This window comes from Citrus sinensis, chromosome 2 (assembly GCF_022201045.2).
Source record: "Citrus sinensis cultivar Valencia sweet orange chromosome 2, DVS_A1.0, whole genome shotgun sequence".
NCBI classification, from domain to species: Eukaryota; Viridiplantae; Streptophyta; class Magnoliopsida; order Sapindales; family Rutaceae; genus Citrus; species Citrus sinensis.
Window position 1 is genome coordinate 19953501 of NC_068557.1, and position 22021 is coordinate 19975521.

Below are 22021 nucleotides of genomic sequence, written 5' to 3' on the forward strand. Positions count from 1 at the left end.
TTTTTTCAATAACTATTATAATATTTACTTGTTTTATGTTTTGTTTACTAATAAATTATTTTACCAATCCTATGTTAATTTACTTATTTTACCTTTTATTTACAAGTCTTATGTTTTAATTTATTTAATTTATATTTTATTTTATGCTTAATGTTGATAAGTTTTTATTTTATTTACCAATGATGTATCAATTTTATCACTTCTATATTAATTTACTTATTTTACCTTTCATTTACAAGTCCTATAATTTATGTTTTGTTTCACTCTAAATGTTGATTTACAAGTTCCATATTAAATTTAAATCTCTAATGTTTCATTTACACAATTTATCTTTAGTTACGGTATTGGTACCGTATTTTGAATGACAGCATTATATAATGATTTTTTTTTTAATCACGTAATGTCTCGTTGATATTTTTTTTTCTTATTTGTGGATTCACATTCATCAATAATTAAAGAATAATGCTTTCAATGCATCTGTATCGAGTCTATTGACTTAAAAAAACTACTATAAGCAACGGAGCAAAATACCCAAATTTCCAAATTAATGAATTTGTAGGTCAAAATGCAGTGGCTTCGCCAAATTGATCCAATTTGCACGAGGGACACTTTTTTTTTTTTTTTTTTAATTGTTGCAATCTCTGGATATTGTCTAGTACTATATTATTGAAAATCTACTCCTACTAATTGATATTAGAAAAATATCAAAATTGTCAAAATGTTTGGAAGAAAAATGATCCCCCAAGTGGCTCACGTTTGGCGTTTTGATTGCTCTATATTTGATGACTCACAATCTCATTTGCAACTATCTTTTTCATTGACATTTTTAATTTGGCTGGCTAGATTCCTCTTCGCATCATCGTTCAGATTGAGGATTTGAGTTTTCATGTCAGTAAGAAGTTTTGCCCTATTTGCTATTTTCATTAGTTTTAAATTTTTCAATAGGACTACAATTTTATGTTAGTAAACACGTATTTTATTTGGTAAAATAGTAATTTTCTTCAATTGGAAAAAATAAAAAATAAAAAGAAGTGATTTGTCTTTCAGCTTTGTCAAAACACATGTAGAAAACTTTTATTAACTCCATGAGTAGATTTGCATGCATTCTGTTAAAAAATAATTTAATTAAATATACCGCCATCTCTTGATTATACAGATCCAAAAGAAAATGCACTGGATTCATTGTGTTGTTAAATTTAGAGAAGTAAATGGCCCGAAATCACTTAATAAAACTTGTACTTCCCGACTAATATTCACTAAAAAAGTTAGTGGATACAAATATAAAATAATTGCAAAAAATACTAATTTAGGTTGCACGGTGGCTTAATATGATACAAAAAATTCACTGAATTTTCAAACACATTATTATTCATAATTAAAAAATTTCCCAATACTTATTCTGCATGAAAAAGCAATAAACACCTCGTAAAAATAAAATGGGAAAATATCCACCGTTCACCTATTTTTTACATCTTTTTCAAAAATACACAATTCCTTCATTTTTTAACTAGAATCCACCTAAAGTTACATTTTTTTTCACTTTTCCACTTCCGTTTGGAATCCGTTAAGAAAACTAACGGAAACTTAATAAAATGACCATTTTACCCCCAAAACGAAAATTACAATTTCACCTTAAAAAATACCAAAAATAATAAGATTTAATGATGAATATCATTATTGGTACTTTAATGAAGTACAAAAAAATCTTAACTACTAGAGATTATAACTCAATTAATAATAAAACTCTACTTATCTTAAATTCAATTGATGATTTGTGAGATTGGGCTATTTTTAATACTATTGTTATAATTTAACATTCTAATTACAGATATATTTATAAAAAAAACATGCATTTGATGGTTATGGAATTAATTTATTTATTGACCGATGGGGAAAATAATTAGATTTAATCTAATTATTTTTTGTAATTTTTAAGGTGAAATTGTAATTTTCGTTTTGGAGGTAAAATGGTCATTTTTTAAAGTTTCCGTTAGTTTTCTTAACGGATTCCAAACGGAAGTGGAAAAGTGAAAAAAAATATAACTTTGGGTGGATTCCAGCCAAAAAATGAAAGAATTGTGTATTTTTAAAAAAAGGTGTAAAAAATAGGTGGACGGTGGATATTTTCCCAAATAAAATTGAATACTGGCCGCCGAAATGCAATCCAAAAGCCGCACCAATTAAAAAATTGCACCCAAATAAAGAAAAAAAAAATTACATGGGCAAGTTCGTCATTTTACAGCGCTTCCACTCCGCCTAAATAAAAATCCCGAACACCATGTCAAACAATGAACCCGGAATCGTGCGTTTCCGGAGCCCATCATTCATCAAAATCCCCAAAAAAAAAAGAAAAAAGAAAAAAGAAAAAATCAAAGCAGTCAATCAACAAATCTTTCACAAACCCCCCCACCATAAAAAAAAAAAAAAAAAAATGGAAACGCGGTGGTAGCCTCTGTTATTAACAAAAATTTTCCCATACTTTCCCTCAGCTTCCCACCCTTTCCTTTCCGATTTTCCTTTTCCATTATTTCCCCATGCGGCGAGGCAGGAGCACGGCAGCAGCGCCCAGTAAGCCGATAGAGAAACGCACCGGACCCGAAGCATCGCCCGACATCCGATACAGAGGCGTGAGGAAGCGTCCATGGGGCAGATTCGCCGCCGAGATCCGAGATCCCTGGAAGAAGACGCGTGTCTGGCTCGGCACCTTCGACTCAGCCGAAGACGCCGCGCGTGCGTACGACGCCGCCGCGCGTTCCCTCCGTGGCCCCAAGGCCAAGACCAATTTTCCCCTCAATATTTCGGACTCTTTTAACGCTCCGATACGGGAGGAAAATGGAGGGTTTTGTAAGTTTGACTCGGTTGTTCAGGTCAACCGGCCCACGACGAGCAGCATGAGCAGCACCGTCGAGTCCTTCAGTGGGCCCCGGCCGGCCAATCAGTTGGCGCCACCACGTCTGCAGCAGCAGCAGCAGAAGAAGATCGTCGTGCAACCGGCGGCAGGGGATGACTGTCGGAGCGATTGCGATTCTTCATCGTCGGTTATTGATGATGGTGACGATTGCGTTTTCTCTTCGTCGTTGTTCAGGAAAGTCCTGCCATTTGATCTGAATCTACCGCCACCCCCCCCTCCGCCGATGATGACGCTGATGGACGGCGGTGATGATCTTCGATTGTGCCTCTGAATATAAACGACTTAGAATCGTTTGATTGTATGTTTCTCAATGTTTATTTTTCTTTTTCTTTCTTTTAAAGTCGATTACTTTTTATCGGGAAAAATCACGACGATGACGAGAAAAAAAAAGCGAAAAAAAATATTATGAAGTTATCTGCTTCGTTAGATTATATTGTAGATTTTTAGTGTTGAATATGCCATCTGGTTGCTTCAACTGATGATTAGCTGTTGAAACATTATGTATTTTAAATCGCTCAAGTTATTGGATCACGTTGTAGAAGATGTGGGATTTGATCTTTTAGTATACTTGTCTTGATCTCATCCTTCTCTCTCTCTCTCTCTCTCTCTTTTAATTTGTACAAAAGACATTTTCTTATTTAAACCAAAACAATAATTTCAGTTTCTACGCGAATTTTCTGCTTGCAATTTTATATCTTTGCTAATTTCTTGATATTGGGTCTTTTATGGTTGTTAGTGATCCATTATATGATTTTTCTTGTTTTGATTCGTTATGTTTATGCTTAGGTTTTGATATGAAAGGGTTACTGGTATAATATGTGGGTGTTGGTCGATTCAGCCTTTGGAGGTGCTAAGGAGGTTTAGGGTTAGAATGTCAGTTGGCAGAAGAAGGCTCAGATTGAATATCTAGTTGTGGAAAAGTTAAGAGCTTCAAATTCGTGATCGGGAGTTGGTGGTTTATTTAAAAAGGGGGTTTATTTTTTGGATGACTACTGGTATGCATTTAAGATATAAAATGACGGTGAGTGTGCCGTGTGGATGTTCTGGGATAAGAACATAATAGCTTTAGGTTGTGGAGTTATTAAATGTTGTGACCATTGGAAATGTGAGGATGTTAATGGAGGAAGAAGGAAGAAGAGAGTGGGGAAGGGGGTGATGGTGTTATTTGTTTGTTTATATGGCTTGCATATGCTGAAGGGTTTATTGATAAGGGCCATTTATTGCACATGTGAAGTAGATTCTTGTACACAGTAGGGGTGACCATTTTACTCATTTTTTGAGTATCATATTCATAATCTGCCAAAACCAAAGGCCTGCACTCTTTAGCCATCTCTCCATTGTGTGTGTGTGTGTGTGTGTTCATACTTCATACATGCTTCATTCATGTATGATTAATATTCCACATGCATTGCATTTGCATGTACATGCATTTAACATTTCATTTCCTTTTCTGGTGAGAATTTGTATGTTTGATTGTTGGGTCATGGGTGATTGCTCTTGTAAACAATGAAGCTTTTAATACAAAGATTTTGTATGTTTCTTGGATTCCTTTGCTAAGTGCAGCGCCCTTGCACCATCATTCAAGATTAACACTTCACTCAACCTGGCACATGATGTGTTGCATACTAGCAGCTTGATCTTTCGCTGATTATTACCAAAACCGTAATTGCAACCCAAATATATCTGACTGTTTGTTTTTTCAGACAAATAAAGAAAAGGTGGGGGGCCAAAAAAAAAAAAAAGAGAGAGAGGGAAAGAGAGAGGAAAATGCACCAAATTCTGATGCTTTCTAGCGATGTGTTCTAACTTCTAAAGAGCGGAATGTCAATGTTATCTTCATCTTTATCTCACTTTAATGGAGTGCTGCTTCTGAAAAGAGGTTTGACTACTTTGTTCAGCTACTAGACACTGGCTGTTCCAACTCTCAAGGCGTAAGTTCTGAATTTGTAGGCTCTCGAGTCTGCTGACCCTGAAAGACCAAGTGCTAGGCTCACAAACTCTTTTGCCGTTGTTGCTGTTCTTTCATCAATTGCGAGTTGCTGGGTTCTTTTACCACTTTTCTATTTGTAAAAAAACATAACTCTAATCTGATTAATAAACTGTCCCCATTATAACATTCAAGTGATTAAAATTCAAAATTATCAAGCTTTGAGTGGGAACCAACCAACTTCTATTTATTTATTTATTTATTGATTTGGGTAAAAGCATTGTGTTAATGTGTTACAACATGCCATGCTTTTTTCTTAAAGAAGAAGAAAAGCTAGATGGTAATTTGTCCTCAAGTGTAATATTCACTTCACACTTTCATTCTTTATCCTTCCTCGTTTTGCTTTTGCTATAGCAAAAAGTGTCCTCTCTTCTCTCATCTTTATGACTTCACCCATATATTATTAATGTTGTGGTTATTTTTAGAGATAAATATATATGAAGAGATGTGAAGATTTGGTAATTATCATTTCAAAAAAGTTTGAAATATGTTTGGCTTTAAAATAACATATTGTCTCCCACCTTACAATTGATTTGCCCTTCCTTTGTTCTCCATCTCTCATTTTTCTTTTCTTGTGAGTGCAAAATACGGAAGAAAGGACTCAAAGATGTTTTCTATTTTGATACTCAAAATGAAGGGGAAAAAAAAGGAGATCCACTTCACACATTTCAATGCATATTTAGTTCTTTGAACTATATCGTACAAGTGCAATAATATGTACCAACCTATATTACAAGAAATTTTAATGCAACATTGTGTAATAAATTTATAAATCAATATTTTGTGCCAGCCGTGACCAAGCAATGAGCAAAGCTTCAACTAAATAAATAAAATTCTAAAGAATTTTTTTTTTAAATAAAAGCAAAATTAAAAACAAAAAAAATAAGGGCCTAAGAAGTTCAAGTTCTTCATAGATTAGGCTTCAGCCCAAGTTCCAACCGGAGGCCCACAGTCAAAAGAACTCCGGCTAATTCAAGTATTTTGAAAATACAGAAAAGAAGGGAAAATGGGGTTATAAATCAGACTAACAGCAAAATCTGACGAGCCAAAATCATTTCTTTCTTTTCAAAAAAGAAATAGACGGTCCAAAATCAAGAACAGGATTAGCTTATTGGCCAAGCTATTAACCTCTTAATAATGTTTGTTAATCAGATAAATTATAATCTGGATTCTGGTTCTGAACCGACCTAGTAGCTCACTTATAACTATAACAAAATGACGAGTCCCTAATTTTTTAAAAATTCTCAAGCAAGGACATACAATGTCCATCTATACGGGTTGAATTGGCACTTAACCCATCCCAATCCATGTGGATTGCATATTGAAAAAATTGAAACAAGTCTGAATAAGCACCAGTTGAGTTGGATTGTGTGGATTGAATTTATCTAAAAAAAATTCTAATTTTTAGTATTTTTTAATATTACTACCAATTAAAAAAATAAAAAGGATGTTTATTCATCAAACCTCATGATTTAAAATCTAAAATATAGCACTTAGTATATAAATAAATCATTGATAATCAAAATTATATAAATAAATCACTGATAATCAAAATTATATTAAAAATAATATAAGTTATGAAAAATTAATTTAATTATCCAACCCAACTCATCATAAATTGTGTGTGTTGAGTAGAGTTTTATCCACCCTATCATATGATCAAAATTCAATATTTATAGATTAAAAAGTGCTCACGCGATCACCGTGTCACTTACTAGATCATAATCTTTTATGGGGTACTTTGGTCGTTTTAACTTTTTAAGGTTTGTAGGGCATCATTTTGCAGAAGTAGAACAAATATCTTTATTTTTGATAAAAGGTCAAGCTTAGGGATCTAAATGTTATTATAACCCCGTCCTTCAAGAGTCTGGAAACCGTTTCCCTCCCAGAAACTTCTTCCCCGGTTCTCAACTTTTGTTCTGAACTCGACAACTCGTTTGAGTTAACTCAAACTGAGTATCGAGTTAGATACCTCATGCAGCGACTGAGAAGCAGAGGGACTTCGCTTCTGAGTTCATTCGCTGCACCAGAAATTAAGAAAAAAGCCCTCAATTCATGGAGTGCTGTTCAAGATAACTACTTTTCAACTAAGGTACTCTTTTGTTCCTTTAATTGTGTTTAATATGGAGTTTAATGTAATGGGTATCAATCAATTTTAATTGGTTTTGCTTCAATGATTGTCGGTGGGCGTATAGGGTTTTGTTTTGTTGTAATCAGTATTATTATTTAAACTTCTGATTGTTTCTTTATTGATGATTGATGTTTTAGGATACATTCGAGAGGCATAGAGTGGTATTTACAATTGGAACTTCACTAGCATCAATTGCCACTGCATGGATTGGTGAGCTTCCTTCCAATTGATGTTTACATTCTCTTCTTATATATATATATTCTTTGCCCTCTTTGAGAGTTAATTTTTCTTTATACTTAATTCAAAATAAATATGGGATCTTTATCTCTCTACAATCCTTTGATGTTAGTGATTGTTATCGTTTCTAAACAATCTTGACTGGAATTTTGGAGCCCCTTTTTGGTCATCTTTATAACAATTGCTTCATTGATTTGGCGGTGCAGGATATTCTATACGCCATCTCCATCAATCAAAGGTTGATCAAAGGCTTGAATCAATTGAAAGTACTGTGAGTCTTGGCTGCTCAATATTACTTGGTTCCCTTCTCTTTACTTTTGTTTGAGCTACTCTGTTTAAGTGTGTTTATCTTGGGTGATTGAAATGCTTCAACTGTGTTTTGCACTTAAAATTTGCTGCTGCTTGATGCTTTATAAGCAGACTTACAAACAAAACTCCCTAGTGCTGTTTTGTTGGATTATATTGATCTATTCTTACTGCTTGGAACCTGCAATTGCTTTGCTTATGGTTTTATAAATGATATAGTTAATTCTGTCTCTCCTCCCACCAAACTCTTTCTCTCTTTTGTCATCTGATATTATGGTTAAATGTGCTCTTTCTTTTTTTTTTGTGGCAGTTGAAAGAAAATTATCAGGTTGGACATGCAGAATTTAAAAAGCTTGTTGATCCAGGATCAAGTGCTGCCACTACAATGGCCACTGCTGGAACCACTTTAATTATTGGGTGAGTTCCTAACTGTTAAATATCTTGTATTCAGCACATAATTTGCTGTTTTCTCAAACATTCAAAATTGAGTTCATGGGTTTTTATTAGCATTGCTTGATGAAGGAGTCATTTGGTTAATTGATAATTAAAAGCAATGTAAAATGTAGGAGAAGTTCAGGGGACCAATAACGATTATGTACTTATGCTCTTGGGTTGATAATTGCAACTATAGATCTGGGAAATAGCATTATTTATGCTTCAAGTTTGGGGTTTTAAGCTATCTTTAACATTATTAGAACATATTCAGATCTTAGTAAATAGTGCGCTACATTAGTGGTTTTTTAAATTGCAAGATGTCCTGAATAAGTATATATGTTAGAGCCATTATTTGGGTTTCTAGACAAGATGCCCTTGATTTCTTCTTTGATAATCTTAGTACCGGGAGTTATGAGCTGTTACATTTCATCTGGAATTGAAGCTAAAATGAGGTTTTTCCGCAGAAAGATCTCAAACTCTGCCCTTTGAATTGCTCCTTTACATATCTTGCTGAATTGCAGGTATGGCTTGGGCTGGAGAGGTGGAAGATGGTATGCAACTAGGAAGTTCAGAAGGGAGCAGATGAAGTTGTTAGGACAGATAAAGCCTAGAAGGTGGCAGTTGCTAGGGCAAATAAAACCTAGAGCGATCCAATTCCACTTCCTTAAAAGACCGCTAACTAGATTCAGAGGGTCAGAAACTTCAGCCAGAACATCTGAAAAGATTCTGAAGGATGCTCCCACAACACATAATTCTGCAGAAATTCATCAGTCTTGTTAGCATTTATAAATGTGACAGCAATTGTGATTAGATAATGCTCTTTTAAGGAAAGAAAAACAAAATAAGCCCAAAAAAAAAAAAAGGCTCTGTGAATTGGATAAACCATAGTTTTTTCCCTAATCTGTTTTAGTTTGTGTTTTTCATTTGGTTTTCATGAGAATGGATGTAATTCGATAATTTCTCCTGTTTTAATATCTTCCGATGGTTGTCTGTGCTCTGTGCGCATTGTATTTTAGAGGAGAAAATCGCAGTGACACCACAAAAGTTAGTACAAAAAATTGTACGCCATCACTTCTGGGGAAAAAAAAAAAGTCTACTTAACAAAAGAAAAAATTTCACCACAGGGCAATTTTTTTTCTCTTAATATTTTGTGCTAATTTTTTACTCTTTTCGGTGCAAATTAAGTATCATGTATTGTTTGTCAAAGTTTATCATCAATATGAGCGTCAGATATAGTTCAAAGGTCAGCAGGAAGGTACTGTTTAAATAAGGGAAATTATCATTGTATCACTTTTATTTTGTCTTATTTTCATCCAATCACTACAAAAATTTAACATATACTTTGTATCACATTTCTTTCCACATTTGTATCAACTAGCCAACTTTGCATTAACACTATTAAATAATTTTAATAAAATGACAATTTTACCCTCAAATAAATTAAAAGACTATTGTATCTTATAAAAATTTTTAAAATTAAAAATTATAATCATAAAAATATTCCTAAATTTAATAAAAAATAAATCCCAAATAGAGGTGCTCAACTGATTTTTACTAAATTTAGATTTTACAAAATTTTAATAATTATTTTTATTAAAAATTATAATTTTATAAAATTTTAATAAAAATAAATGAATTTATTTATTAAAAAAATATAATTTTGCAAAATTTTATTAAAATAACTGAATTTATTTCTTAAAAGAATAAATCTTAAAATTTTAATAATTTAGGAAATTTTTATTAAATCCTAAAATTTTACAATTATTTTTATAATTATAATTTTATATTAAAATAATTTTTATTAAAAATAAAAATTTTAATTTTGGGATTTATTTTTATTAAATTTAGGGATATTTTTATGATTATATTTTTAATTTTAAAAGTTTTTATAAGATAAAATAGTTTTTTAATTTATTTGGGGGTAAAATTGTTATTTTATTAAAATTATTTAATAGTATTAATGTAAAAGTGGCTAGTTGATACAAATATAAAAAGAAAGGGGGTGCAAAATACATATTAAAATTTTATAGTGATTGAATGAACATAAGATAAAATAAAAGTGGTACAATGATAATTTTCCTTTAAATAATTATCCTCTAGTAGATATCTAGAAATTAATTGTAGTTCATTAAATTCTTGAATAAAGCTGACAATTGAACCAGCTGCCAAACTTTAAGGCAAGTGAAACAGCATGAGCAAGGTCAGCGTATTATATAAATCTTCTAAAGTTAAAGAAGCTTTTAGATTTTGCTTAATGCATGTATTTTGGCTTTGCATATTTGCCTGATTGGTTTCTTAGCCGTCTTATGAAAAGATAGCTTGAATTTCTTGTTTCAATATGGAATCCCCAGACTCCTCGTCTACATCATCAATTCAATCTGCTGACAAAGATGCTCAAGATTCAAAGTGACTATTAATAGTTACACTTATTTATTTATTTGGTTTAACTAATATAAATTCCCCTCAGCGATTGAGTTGTTATGACATAAAAATATTAGAAGGTGAAAGTATTAGTCGACACAAGTAATATAATGAAAAATAGAATATCGTCCCACAGAGATTGTATATCCTATTAGTTATCGAAATTATTCTAACCCTAATTTATTTGAACAATCAAATAAACGAATTTAGATTAAAATAAAATAATTAAAAATTAAATAAAGATGCAGACAGTAATAGAAAATACCAAGAGATTAAAACACTAGGACATCCGATTTCACCATAACCAATCTAATTTAATCCTCCATCTATGCTATTAAAGTTTATTACCCATATTGACAATGAATTTCCTTAATCCATTCAATAAACGAATTTAGATTAAAATAAAATAATTAAAAATTAAATAAAGATGCAGACAGTAATAGAAAATACCAAGAGATTAAAACACTAGGACATCCGATTTCACCATAACCAATCTAATTTAATCCTCCATCTATGCTATTAAAGTTTATTACCCATATTGACAATGAATTTCCTTAATCCATTCAATATCTTCTCTCGAGTAATATTAAAAATACATTCACACATTAACCCACTATATCTCTATGTGAATTTAAATATGCAAAGATTCATTAAGCTCCATGGAAATTCTTAGAAAAACTGCACGAATCACGTTGGCACATCTCTGTCTTTCGTTCAATTAATGGCATCCATTACACAGAGCAAAAATACATAAATCTCCTCTCGATCTCATTATATATCCTCAAATCATTCAAATATTGCCCAGATATTTAAAAGTATTTAACACAATAATGAACACTCAACTATGGAATAATAAATTAAAAATAACATAAATTTATAAAAATTAAATCTTCATAGTTATGCTACATCGTAGCCCTAGTAAAATAAATTAGTTCATGGGAATATAAAAAGAATCCATGAATTTAATGGGAAACATTCAAGTAAGATAATAGAGAAGAGAGAAAGAAAAACTCAAAAAGCTATCTCTCACCAATCTCTGCAATTGACTTCTCCAAATTGTTGCTCCCGAATTTACAGCGGCTTCTCTTATTCTTTTCTTGCTCTCGGTTTTCTCTCCAATTTTCAGTTGTTGTGCGGCAGCCTTCTTGTCTCCTTTTGCTTCCGCTTGGCTTTCCCCTTTTTTAATGTTGTGGCTTGTAAAATCCTCTTATGAAAAGAATTAAAAGCAAAAGCCCAGCCGCATGTTTCAATCCTAAGCCAATCAGAATTGAAACCAAAGCCCATCCACGTGACTTGCCATATTCTCTTTGTAAATGAATTCTTCAATGCTTCCTCACGTGCATGCATGATTAATGATTAATTAAATTAAATCCTTTGTGATTTGTTCCAATTAATTCTCTTTATTTCTTTTTCTTTTTTATTCCTTTAAGTGGATTTCCTCCTGAATGTTCCGATTTTATTCTTCTTTAATCCCATATTGTACCTAAAATAAGAAAATATAAAAATTAAAATAAAATTATCATAATAAAATAAAATTTAACATAAAATTAAGTTATGGAAGCATTAAAATAATAGATAAATATGAGCACATCAAATACCCCCAAACTTAACATTTTGCTAGTCCTCGAGCAAAAATTAAAATAAAAACTACAAAAAGAAAATCCTAATGAAACCACTTTCGCAGGTGATCGCGATTGCATTTAGCGTATGCAACAAACATTTAAACCACACTACTAGAATTATGGTCATCTGCGACCAATAAATTCGTCGCAGAAAATATCAAATTCGTCACAAAAAATAATTTGCAACCAAAAAATTATGGTCGCAAGTTGGTCACATTAGGTCTGTCGAGGAAAAGTATCCGCGACCACTTCATAAGTTGGTCACAGAAAATAACTTTTCGCGATGAAAAAAATGGTCGCAAAATATAATTTCACTTTGCCTCCGTTACTTTTTTGCAACCAATTATTTCGTCACGGATTTAAAATTTTTTGCGACCATACTCAAATTGGTTGCAAAAAATTTAAATATAATATTATGTTTTAATTATAATTTTATAAAATTATAATTTATTTAATTTTTCTTTAATAATTAAGACAATTATAACCAACTTCATGAAAGTAGAAAAATTAAATTAAAAGTTATTATTGATAAAAAAAATACACAAAAATTTTTGCAAATGAAATTACATTATTTAGAACAATTACATAATTGTAACACTTGGAACAATTACATAATGATCTTCAAATAACATTGTAATATTTGGAACAACTATATTTATTCATAAATTTCTTGATTTTCTTCACCTCCTTGCATCTTGATTTTCTTCACCTCTTTGTATATGATCTTCAATATTTAATTTCTACAAAAAAAAGCACAAAGGTTAGTTAACTTCTACACATGATAATTAAATTAAATTATGTAACCAAAAAAAAAGTTTGTAAGGAAAATAAGCTAGGAAGATAGAGTGAGAACAAGGGAATGAGAATTATAAGAGTGAGAGAACTTAGAGATAAAAATGAAAGGGAGAAGAATAATACAAATACATATAACATGCTTGTCTTTTGCGACCACGTTTAAATTTGATCGCAAAAACTTGTTCAAATTGAGTTTAATTGTATAAGGCGGTTCAATTTCCACCAAAATATTTCATTTTTAGCGACCAAATAATGATTTGTCGCAAAAAGTATTATAAATATCTTTTTATTATTTGGTTGGCTGTAGATTACCCGCCAAAATCTTTCGACTTTTTCCGACAACTTGAAAGGGGTCGCAAAAAGTAGATATTTTGAGACGAAAATTTAGTTTTGTCACAAAAAGGAAGTCGTACATTATTTTTATCACTTTCTTTTTTGCGACGAAATCTTGAAGTGGTCGCTGAAAGTATAGAATTTGTGACGACAATGTTTTTGGTCGCAAATAAATTAAAAGTAAATATAATTGGCAAATGCTTTTGCGACGAAAATTGTGTTTGGTCGCAAAAAGTGAGTTTTTGTGATGAACTTAATTTTGGTTATAGAAAAACAAGACATTTAGCGACGAGATTGCCTATGGTCGTAAAAAGTGACATTCTGTGACAAAAATTATATCGTCATAGAAAATATGGTCGCGAAAGAATATAATTCTTGTAGTGCCACTAGGCTGCCCTAGTGGACGAGTTATCGTCTCGTGAGGGTTTCCAACGATGATACCCACAAATATCATCAAAAATGCCTCAAAGATTGCATAAAGTATATAGCTCAAAGAAAATTTAAAATATTGGCAAAATTCTAACTTTAATTGAATAGTCAGCCTCATCTCATATTGGATTCCGGTGTTGCGTGTGAATCAATTCAATCAAAACTCATTTTCAAAATTTTCAATATCAACATCCCTTGTCTCGAATAATAAACAGAGTAGGTCAAACTAACCTCATCATCTTGATCTTTTTTTTTTTTTTTTTCACAAGCATAATTTTGCATTTTCTTTTGATTTTTCTTAAAGCACATGCGATTTTTTTTTTTTTTATCATAGTCAGGAGCTTTCACTCTATCCCTTAAGATAGCCTTCTTCTCGTGGTAGATTATCCTCTACTTACTGGTGGTACATAGGCCTAAATTACTTAAGGATAACTTCACTCTTAAGGGTTATAGGTAGTTATTTCTGACTATGGTGCCTGGGTAAACTTAAGTAATGTAGAATCAAGGTAAACAATCATTTACTCAATCTAAAATTCTCAACTCAGGCTATATCAATCTCAAATCTCAAGTCAAAATTCTGAAAAATCAATATAAGTGCACAAAATATTTAAAGAATCACAATCAAGACGAAACTAACACAAGAATCAAGTATAAACTAAGACAATATTCATCCCTTTCTAAGAACCATATTCATTTTCAACCATAAACTCATCATAAGCATTAAAATCTCTTTTTTGAATTTTTTCTTCTTTTTTTTTATTTTTTTTAAATGAAAGCAAATATTCCCACCCCCAAACTTAAAATAAACATTGTCCTCAATATAAAGAAAAAGAAAAGGAAAAGAGAAACTTATTCGGTTTTGTACTTGAAGGTGTAAAGTTGTAGCTGAGTCGTTGAAAGGCATCTGGAAAGTTGATGTTTAGCGACCCCAAACTTGTGCAAAATCCTAAAACAAAACAAAATAAGTAAAAGACAAGAAAAAAAAAGAAATAAGGAAAGATAAAAATGACAATAATAAAGTTTAGAAAGCTTGGGTTGCCTCCCAAGAAGCACTTAATTTATAGTCATTAGCTTGACTGTCTTTGAAGAGATGGTTCAAGGAGGCTCGTGGATCGAAAAAGATGATCTGGATGGACCTTGCCCAAGTTTCTTGCAATTAGGTCTCTTCCCACGAAAATGAGGTGATGCATCTTCATTAATAGACTGCTTATGTATTATATAAATGTCAGGAGGATCAGATAGATGCTCATCCTTAAATGGTTTGGCCATTTTTATATCCATGGTGTCTTCTTGGAAACATTCTTTGAGTTCAGTTGGATACTTGATAGGTGTGTACACATTGAAAATGGCTTGCTCATTTTGAACTCTTAAAATTAATTTTCCTTCATGAACATCAATCAAAGCTCTTCCTGTAGCTAAGAATGGTCGGCCTCGAATGAGAGGTAACTCTATATCTTCAGCCATATCCAAGACAATAAAATCTACAGAGAATATAAACTTGTCAACCTTCACAAGCACGTCCTCAACTATGCCCCTAGGATACTTTATAGATCTATCTGCCAATTAGAGGGTAATAGTTGTTGCCTTAGGTTCACCTAAACCTAATTTCTTAAAAACAGAAAAGGCATCAAATTAATGCTCGCACCTAAATCACACAAAGCTTTATCAAAATAAGTATTTCCAATAGTGCATGGAATATTAAAACTCCCTGGATCTTTTAGCTTTGATGACAATTTATTTTGTAAGATGGCAGTGCAGTCCTCAGTCAGCATTACAATTTCATACTCCTCAAGTTTCCTCTTGTTGGACAACATTTCTTTTATAAATTTGGCATAAAGCGGCATTTGTTCCAAAGCATCTGCAAAAGGAATGTTAATATGCAATTTCTTAAACACATCAAGAAATTTTAAAAATTGCTTATCTATGTTATTTTTCCGGAGACGCTGAGGAAAAGGGATTGGAGGAGCATATGCCTTGATTGGTGCTGCTGGTTTAGGTTGTGGTATTTCTGAACTTGTTGCCTTAGAAACTTTGGTGGTGTCTTCAACTTGTTTTTCATCAACTTTCTTTTCTTCTTTTGGCAGATCTTCAAGTTGTTTACCACTTTGAAGTATAATTGCATTAACTTGCTCCTTTGGATTTGTCTCTGTGTTGCTCGGCAAAGAGCCTTGTGGTATGCTAGATAACAAGTTTGCAATCTGACCCATTTGCACCTCAAGGTTCCGAATTGATGCAACTTGATTATGAAATGTTGTCTATGTTTTGGTCATGAATTGAGACATATTTGTTGTAAGCTGAGTAAGAACATCTTCCAAATTTGACTTCTTCTCTTGTGATTGGAACCCTGGAGGTGGCTTCAATGTATTTTGAGTGTTGTTCCATGACAAATTCAGGTGGTTTCTCCAACCAGGATTGTAGGTATTAGAATATGAGTTATTTTGTGGCCTCTGGAAGTTTGCCACATAATGAGCTTGTTCAGCAGATGACGACGCAAAAAGACTTCCAACTTGGCAGTTGACATTGGTATGGTTCCCTCCGCATAATTCACAAACTTGAGTTTGAATAGCACTGACATTTAGGTGCTCCAGCTTATTAGATAAAGCAGTCATCTGTGCAGATAAAGCAGTGACAACGTCAACATTATAAGCTCTTACAATTTTCCTTGGCATTGATCGCTCTGAAGTCCACTGGTAATTGTTGGATGCCATCTCCTCCAATAATTCATAAGCTGCTTCTGATGTTTTTCCCATTAACGTTCCTCCTGCTGCAGCATCAATCATTGTTATGGTATTGGATCCCAAACCATTGTAAAATGTCTGCACCTGAAGCCAAACTGGTAGACCATGATGTGGTTCTTAGTAGGTCTTTGTATCTTTCCCACGCTTTATATAATGATTCCATCTCGAACTGAGCAAAGGTTGTGATGTCATTCCTCAACTTGGCTGTTTTTTATGGAGGAAAGTACTTTGCTAAAACTTCTGTGCTAAACCATCACAAGTAGTGATTGCTCCAGCAGGGAGTGAGTTCAACCACTCTTTTGCTTTATCCCTCAATGAAAATGGAAAAAGCCTTAGCCTGATAGCATTGTCTGAAACACCATTTTGCTTAAATGTGTCACAAATTTCCAAGAAATTTGCAATATAAGCATTTGGATCATCATTTGGCATCCCAGCAAACTGTACTGACGTCTGAATCATCTGGATTATGGCTGACTTAATTTCAAAATTATTGGCTTGAACGGTAGGGCGTTCAATGCTTGAGCGAGCACCATTAACTGTAGGCACAACATAATCTCTTAAAGGTCTTGCATCCTCATTTCCATATATTGCTTCGTCAGCCATGATTAATTGTTGCTCCTGTAAAACTTCTCTTCTTTCTTTATTAAGCCTTCTACACGTACGTTCAATCTCTGGATCAAAAGGCAATAAATCAAAACTTCTTGAACGTCTCATAAAATTAAACAAAAAAAATAAAATAAAATAAAAACAATAAAATTCAAATTAAACTAAGGTTAGTTGGTATCGATACTAATCCAAACAATCCCCGACAACGGCGCCAAAAACTTGTTGCGTAAATTAGCAAGTGTACTAGTCGGCACAAGTAATATAATGAAAAGTAGAGTATCGTCCCACAGAGATTGTATATCCTATTAGTTACCGAAATTATTCTAACTCTAATTTATTTGAACAATCGAATAAGCGAATTTAGATTAAAATAAAATAAAATAAAATAATTAAAAATTAAATAAAGATGCAGACAGTAATAGAAAATACCAAGAGATTAAAACACTAGGACATCCGATTTCACTATAACCAATCCGATTTCACCATAACCAATCCGATTTCATCATAACCAATCTAATTTAAATATGCAAAGATTCATTAAGTTCCATGGAAATTCTTAGAAAAACTGCACGAATCACGTTGGCACATCTCTGTCTTTCGTTCAATTTATGGCATCCAGTACACAGAGTAAAAATACATAAATATCCTCTCGGTCTCATTATATATATTATATCCTCAAAATTCAAATATTGGCAAGATATTTAAAAGCATTAAGCACAATAATGAACACTCAACCATGGAATAATAAATTAAAAATAACATAAATTTATAAAATTAAATCTTCATAGTTAGGCTACATCGTAGCCCTAGTAAAATAAATTAGTTCATGAGAATATAAAAAGAATCCATGAATTTAATGGGAAACATTCAAGTAAAATAATAGAGAAGAGAGAAAGAAAAGCTCAAGAAGCTATCTCTCTCCAATCTCTGCAATTGGCTTCTCCAAATTGTTGCTCCCGGATTTACAGCGGCTTCTCTTGTTCTTTTCTTGCTCTCGGTTTTCTCTCCAATTTTCAGTTGTTGTGCGGCTGCCTTCTTGTCTTCTTTTGCTTCTGCTTGGCTTTCCCCTTTTTTAATGTTGTGGCTTGTAAAATCCTCTTATGAAAAGAATTAAAAGCAAAAGCACAGCTGCCTGTTTCATTCCTAAGCCAATCAGAATTGAAACCAAAGCCCATCCACGTGACTTGCCATATTCTCTTTGTAAATGAATTCTTCAATGCTTCCTCACGTGCGTGCATGCTTAATGATTAATTAAATTAAATCCTTTGTGATTTGTTCTAATTAATTCTCTTTATTTCTTTCCCTTTTTGATTCCTTTAAGTGGATTTCCTCCTGAATATTCTGATTTTATTCTTCTTTAATCCCATATTGTACCTAAAATAAGAAAATATAAAAATTAAGATAAAATTATCATAATAAAATATAATTTAACATAAAATTAAGTTATGGAAGCATTAAAATAATAGATAAATACGAGCACATCAAGTTGTTTTAACTTTGATACGTCTGGTGATTCTTTTATGTTGATCAACTTCTGGAACTAGAAAAGAGTTGTTTCAAGCCAAAGGTCAGAATGGCATGGCTGCATTTGCAGCAGCGGCCGCTGATGGTGTGTGCAAGACAATGGTGAAGCCACAAGGCTATGCACGTGAAGAAGATAAATTTATAAGCCTACTTCCCTCAGTGTTTCTGTTAATGAAGTTTAGAGGCTTATGATTAGTGATAACTTTAATGTGAGGCAATTTTCATCTGTTTTAGGTAACAACACAAGATGGTTACATTCTCAGCATACAGAGAATTTCAGTGGGACGATCAGCTGGGGCGCCGGGAAAGAGGCCTCCGGTTTTGTTACCGTGTAGGAGTAAGAAAGGTGGATATTAAGTTGTATTACCGTGTGAGGGTAGGATGGATCATCATGGCTTCTATTGCCTGCAGATCAAGCTTTGGCAGTCGCATTGGTAGATGATGGGCTTTTTGTGTGGATTGCCAACACACGCTGAACCACATACAGCCTTGGACATTCATCTCTCCGTCCTTTTTCTGATGTTGTTTTCCTTTTGGGCTTATCTTTTTGCTTTGTGTACGATGTTAAAGATTTTATTTCGGTTTTTCAGGCGTATTGGAATTGGTCAAGGGATGAATTAGCTTCTTCTGAACTTCCTGCTTTATCCGAGCGCCACCAACTGTTAGATATGTGGAAATCAGCTTCTTTACTTTCCCCAGTATCCTTTTTTGAGTCATATAACCTCCAAGCTTGCTAGACTTGCTGCTGCTGCCAACTTGACTTCCGATGTGAATACGACTGCCTTCTACATCAGTGATTTTATTCTGTTTTATATGTATATAACTATATATATATAGACAGGTTATATATCTTTTGACAGGTTCGCTACTGGTTATGTATTGGCGAATTTGATCCACTGGGGTAAAAATTCAACTGTTAAACCTTTTTGCACCAAGACTGATGTACAAAGCATGAATAAAACTATTATATTTCATGCATGAATTGAATATACGCACACTTATGTGTCACAGTTCTAGCTGGGCTTCTTGCACACCTCATTTCAGCCAAAAGAAGGGTGACACGTATATCTTATCAGCAGATCTGTAGTACTGGCACTCAGTTTTGACGACTTAGGCTTAAGAATTTCACTTTAATCTGCTCCCTCAATCTATCAGGCAGTGTGCAGTTGAGCTTGTTATGGGCATTTGCCCAAAAGTAGGAATGGATTGCATCGACTTGCTGTCTGCTTTTGGAGGAAGTGTACATGTTACCGATTTTGCCAGTTGACACCTCGACTCGGAGATGTTCATCTTCTGTTGCTTGACTTTAGAATATTTTCATAATTGCAGGCCCCAACTGCTGCCTAGACTTTGCCACATTAGGTGATTTGAAGTCCATGGACTTCAGTTTTCATCCACTAAGATCATGATCCATCTGGCTCAGAGTAAGTGTTCGTAAATAAATTCATCCAATACAAAAAAAAAAGAAAAAAAGAAAAAAGGTTTTGGCCACAATTAGATGAATATCTGACTGCAGCGAACGTAGTAATGTGATAACTGCTCATTTGGTAGTTGTTTGTCAATTTAATTCTCCTTTTTTTTTTTAACAGTGATCGAAGAAGGAACCGTTGCAATGTATGATTACAAAGATGAAAATGAAAACAAGAAACACTACCGGCAGCCTGCTCCTCTGGTGTACAACATGGCAAGCGTTCCAAATACTTTCCTCTCTTCATATATACCATGGTGGGAAAGATGTTCTTTCCGATGTTAAGGATGTGAAGCTCTCGTTGGATAACTTGAGAAGCCATATTCAAAATAAGCCTGAGGTTAAGTACATCGATAAGTATGCTCATTGTTGATGCCAAAATTTGGTTGTGTCGGTATGTGGGCTATCAATCAAATCCTAATGCCAGCATTTGAATTTATTTATGCGGAGAGATGGTTTTTTCCCTAACTTAGCAGCCTGAGCAGAAAATGGCAACCACGAATCCAAACTTAGTGAGCACCTACAAACATAGAAGCTGTCAAATTTCCAGCATTAACCCTCAGATGTTTAAGTAAGTATCACGGGTTTCGTAGGAAAAACAGGGTAGCCGATTTTTGTGTAAAAAGTGAACCAAAAAGAAAAATGTAAGAAGAAACTCTCCCTTTAAATAAAAAAAAAATAAAGATAAGGAAGAAAGTCAGTTCAAAATTCAATCCCCAAAAATAAGGTAGAGAAATAGAGTTAGGATGGAGCTTTTTCCAAAAGTCCCATGTTGTTGGCACTCTTGGGATTTTACAGGAATCAAAATCTCTCCCTATAGATTGTGGCATTGTGGTTTTAATGATAAAGTCCCATCTCCCTCTACCCCTTGGATTATAGAATAATGAGTTTTAAGGATAAGGTTTAATTCCTAACTTTTCGGAGAGGATGAGAAAGTGGTTCTGACTAGGTCTGTCCTTAGTTTAACCGTCTCCTAGCCTAAATTCTACTCGCATGTTTTCTTTTGTCTCGTGCTTTATGCGAGGTGAGCACAATAAGACTTTGAGTGAAGATTTATTGTGGTCGCCCTATTTTACCATATAATAACAAGGCGAGCATAATGAGGCTTTGAGTAAAGCCTTTTTATATTCGTCTTATTTTATCACCTAAACACTAGTCTCTCAATTTCTAGTATTGAGAGTATAACAAAACAAGTTGGAAACTATAATGCATGTGTAAAAAATCCCTTTTTCGCTAGTATTACTCACCAAGCCTCCTTACCATTCCCTAACTCTTTGTGTGTTATCTTCATATGTCCTCCTTGTCAAAGTTCGAGTTCTGCTACTAGAATGGTTAAGAAGAAGGATATTGAAGACGTGGAAGGTCACACCTGAAATGCAAGTTATGCAACCCAAGAAGGGGGTGAATTAGGATTTTAAATTTTGTGCTAAACAATTCGCACAACAATTCAATCTAATGCCTTAATGGAATTGAAAACAATAAATTCAGTATAATACAATAATAAAAGAGCAAGTGAAGAGAAAACAAATACAATAATTTTTACGTGGTTCGGCAATCTCCACCTACGTCCACGCCTCAATGCCAACCAAGCTCGAGGATTTCACTATCCAAGCCACCCAAGGCTTCAAATTCGTTACAATTGACTTCTAAGGTGTCAATAAACCTTTACAACCAAGAGATTATCTCTCAATCTCTTCATACAAGTGTTTCTCACACTTTTGCACTCTCAAATTTGATATGAAAAATGAAGAATACGACAAACAACTCTCTTTTAGAGTGAATCTACAAATAATAGCACAAAGATGATTCAATATAAGATGATTTGCGAAACGGAAGCTCAATATATGTTTTATGCACTTGTTTATGTTTGCAAAAGTCCTTAAATTGAAGTTGGAGTTGAGGTTTTATAGTTAAAGCCCGAAAACTAGCCGTTATAGGTAAATTCCAGCGCTCAAGCCGCTTGATTTATCCGGTTTGCCGCTCTAAAACAGTGATGTTACCGTTAAATTTGAATTACATTTGTGCAAATACCTTTTATAATTATATTATGACCCAAAATGTCATAAAACTTTGTAAAA

The 22021-nt window shown here is 33.2% G+C and overlaps 3 protein-coding genes across 3 annotated transcripts; 2 read left to right on the forward strand and 1 right to left on the reverse strand.

Annotated features, from left to right (window-relative positions):
* Positions 1–2286: 2286 nt before the first annotated feature.
* LOC102609712 (ethylene-responsive transcription factor 3-like) lies at positions 2287–3473 on the forward strand. Its single transcript, XM_006469533.4, has one exon. It carries the CDS (start codon positions 2535–2537, stop codon positions 3180–3182), a length of 648 nt encoding a protein of 215 aa, XP_006469596.1. The 5' UTR covers positions 2287–2534; the 3' UTR covers positions 3183–3473.
* Positions 3474–6744: 3271 nt separating this feature from the next.
* Positions 6745–8979, forward strand: LOC107175719 (uncharacterized). Its single transcript, XM_052435561.1, has 5 exons — positions 6745–6990; positions 7167–7239; positions 7473–7537; positions 7883–7989; positions 8529–8979. Exons 1-5 carry the CDS (start codon positions 6874–6876, stop codon positions 8785–8787), a joined length of 621 nt encoding a protein of 206 aa, XP_052291521.1. The 5' UTR covers positions 6745–6873; the 3' UTR covers positions 8788–8979.
* A 5723-nt stretch (positions 8980–14702) lies between these two features.
* LOC107175740 (uncharacterized) lies at positions 14703–15814 on the reverse strand. Its single transcript, XM_052434948.1, has 2 exons — positions 15253–15814; positions 14703–15163 (listed from the first exon to the last, which is right to left on the reverse strand). The coding sequence occupies exons 1-2, from the start codon at positions 15812–15814 to the stop codon at positions 14703–14705; spliced, it is 1023 nt and encodes a 340-aa protein (XP_052290908.1).
* Positions 15815–22021: the final 6207 nt, after the last annotated feature.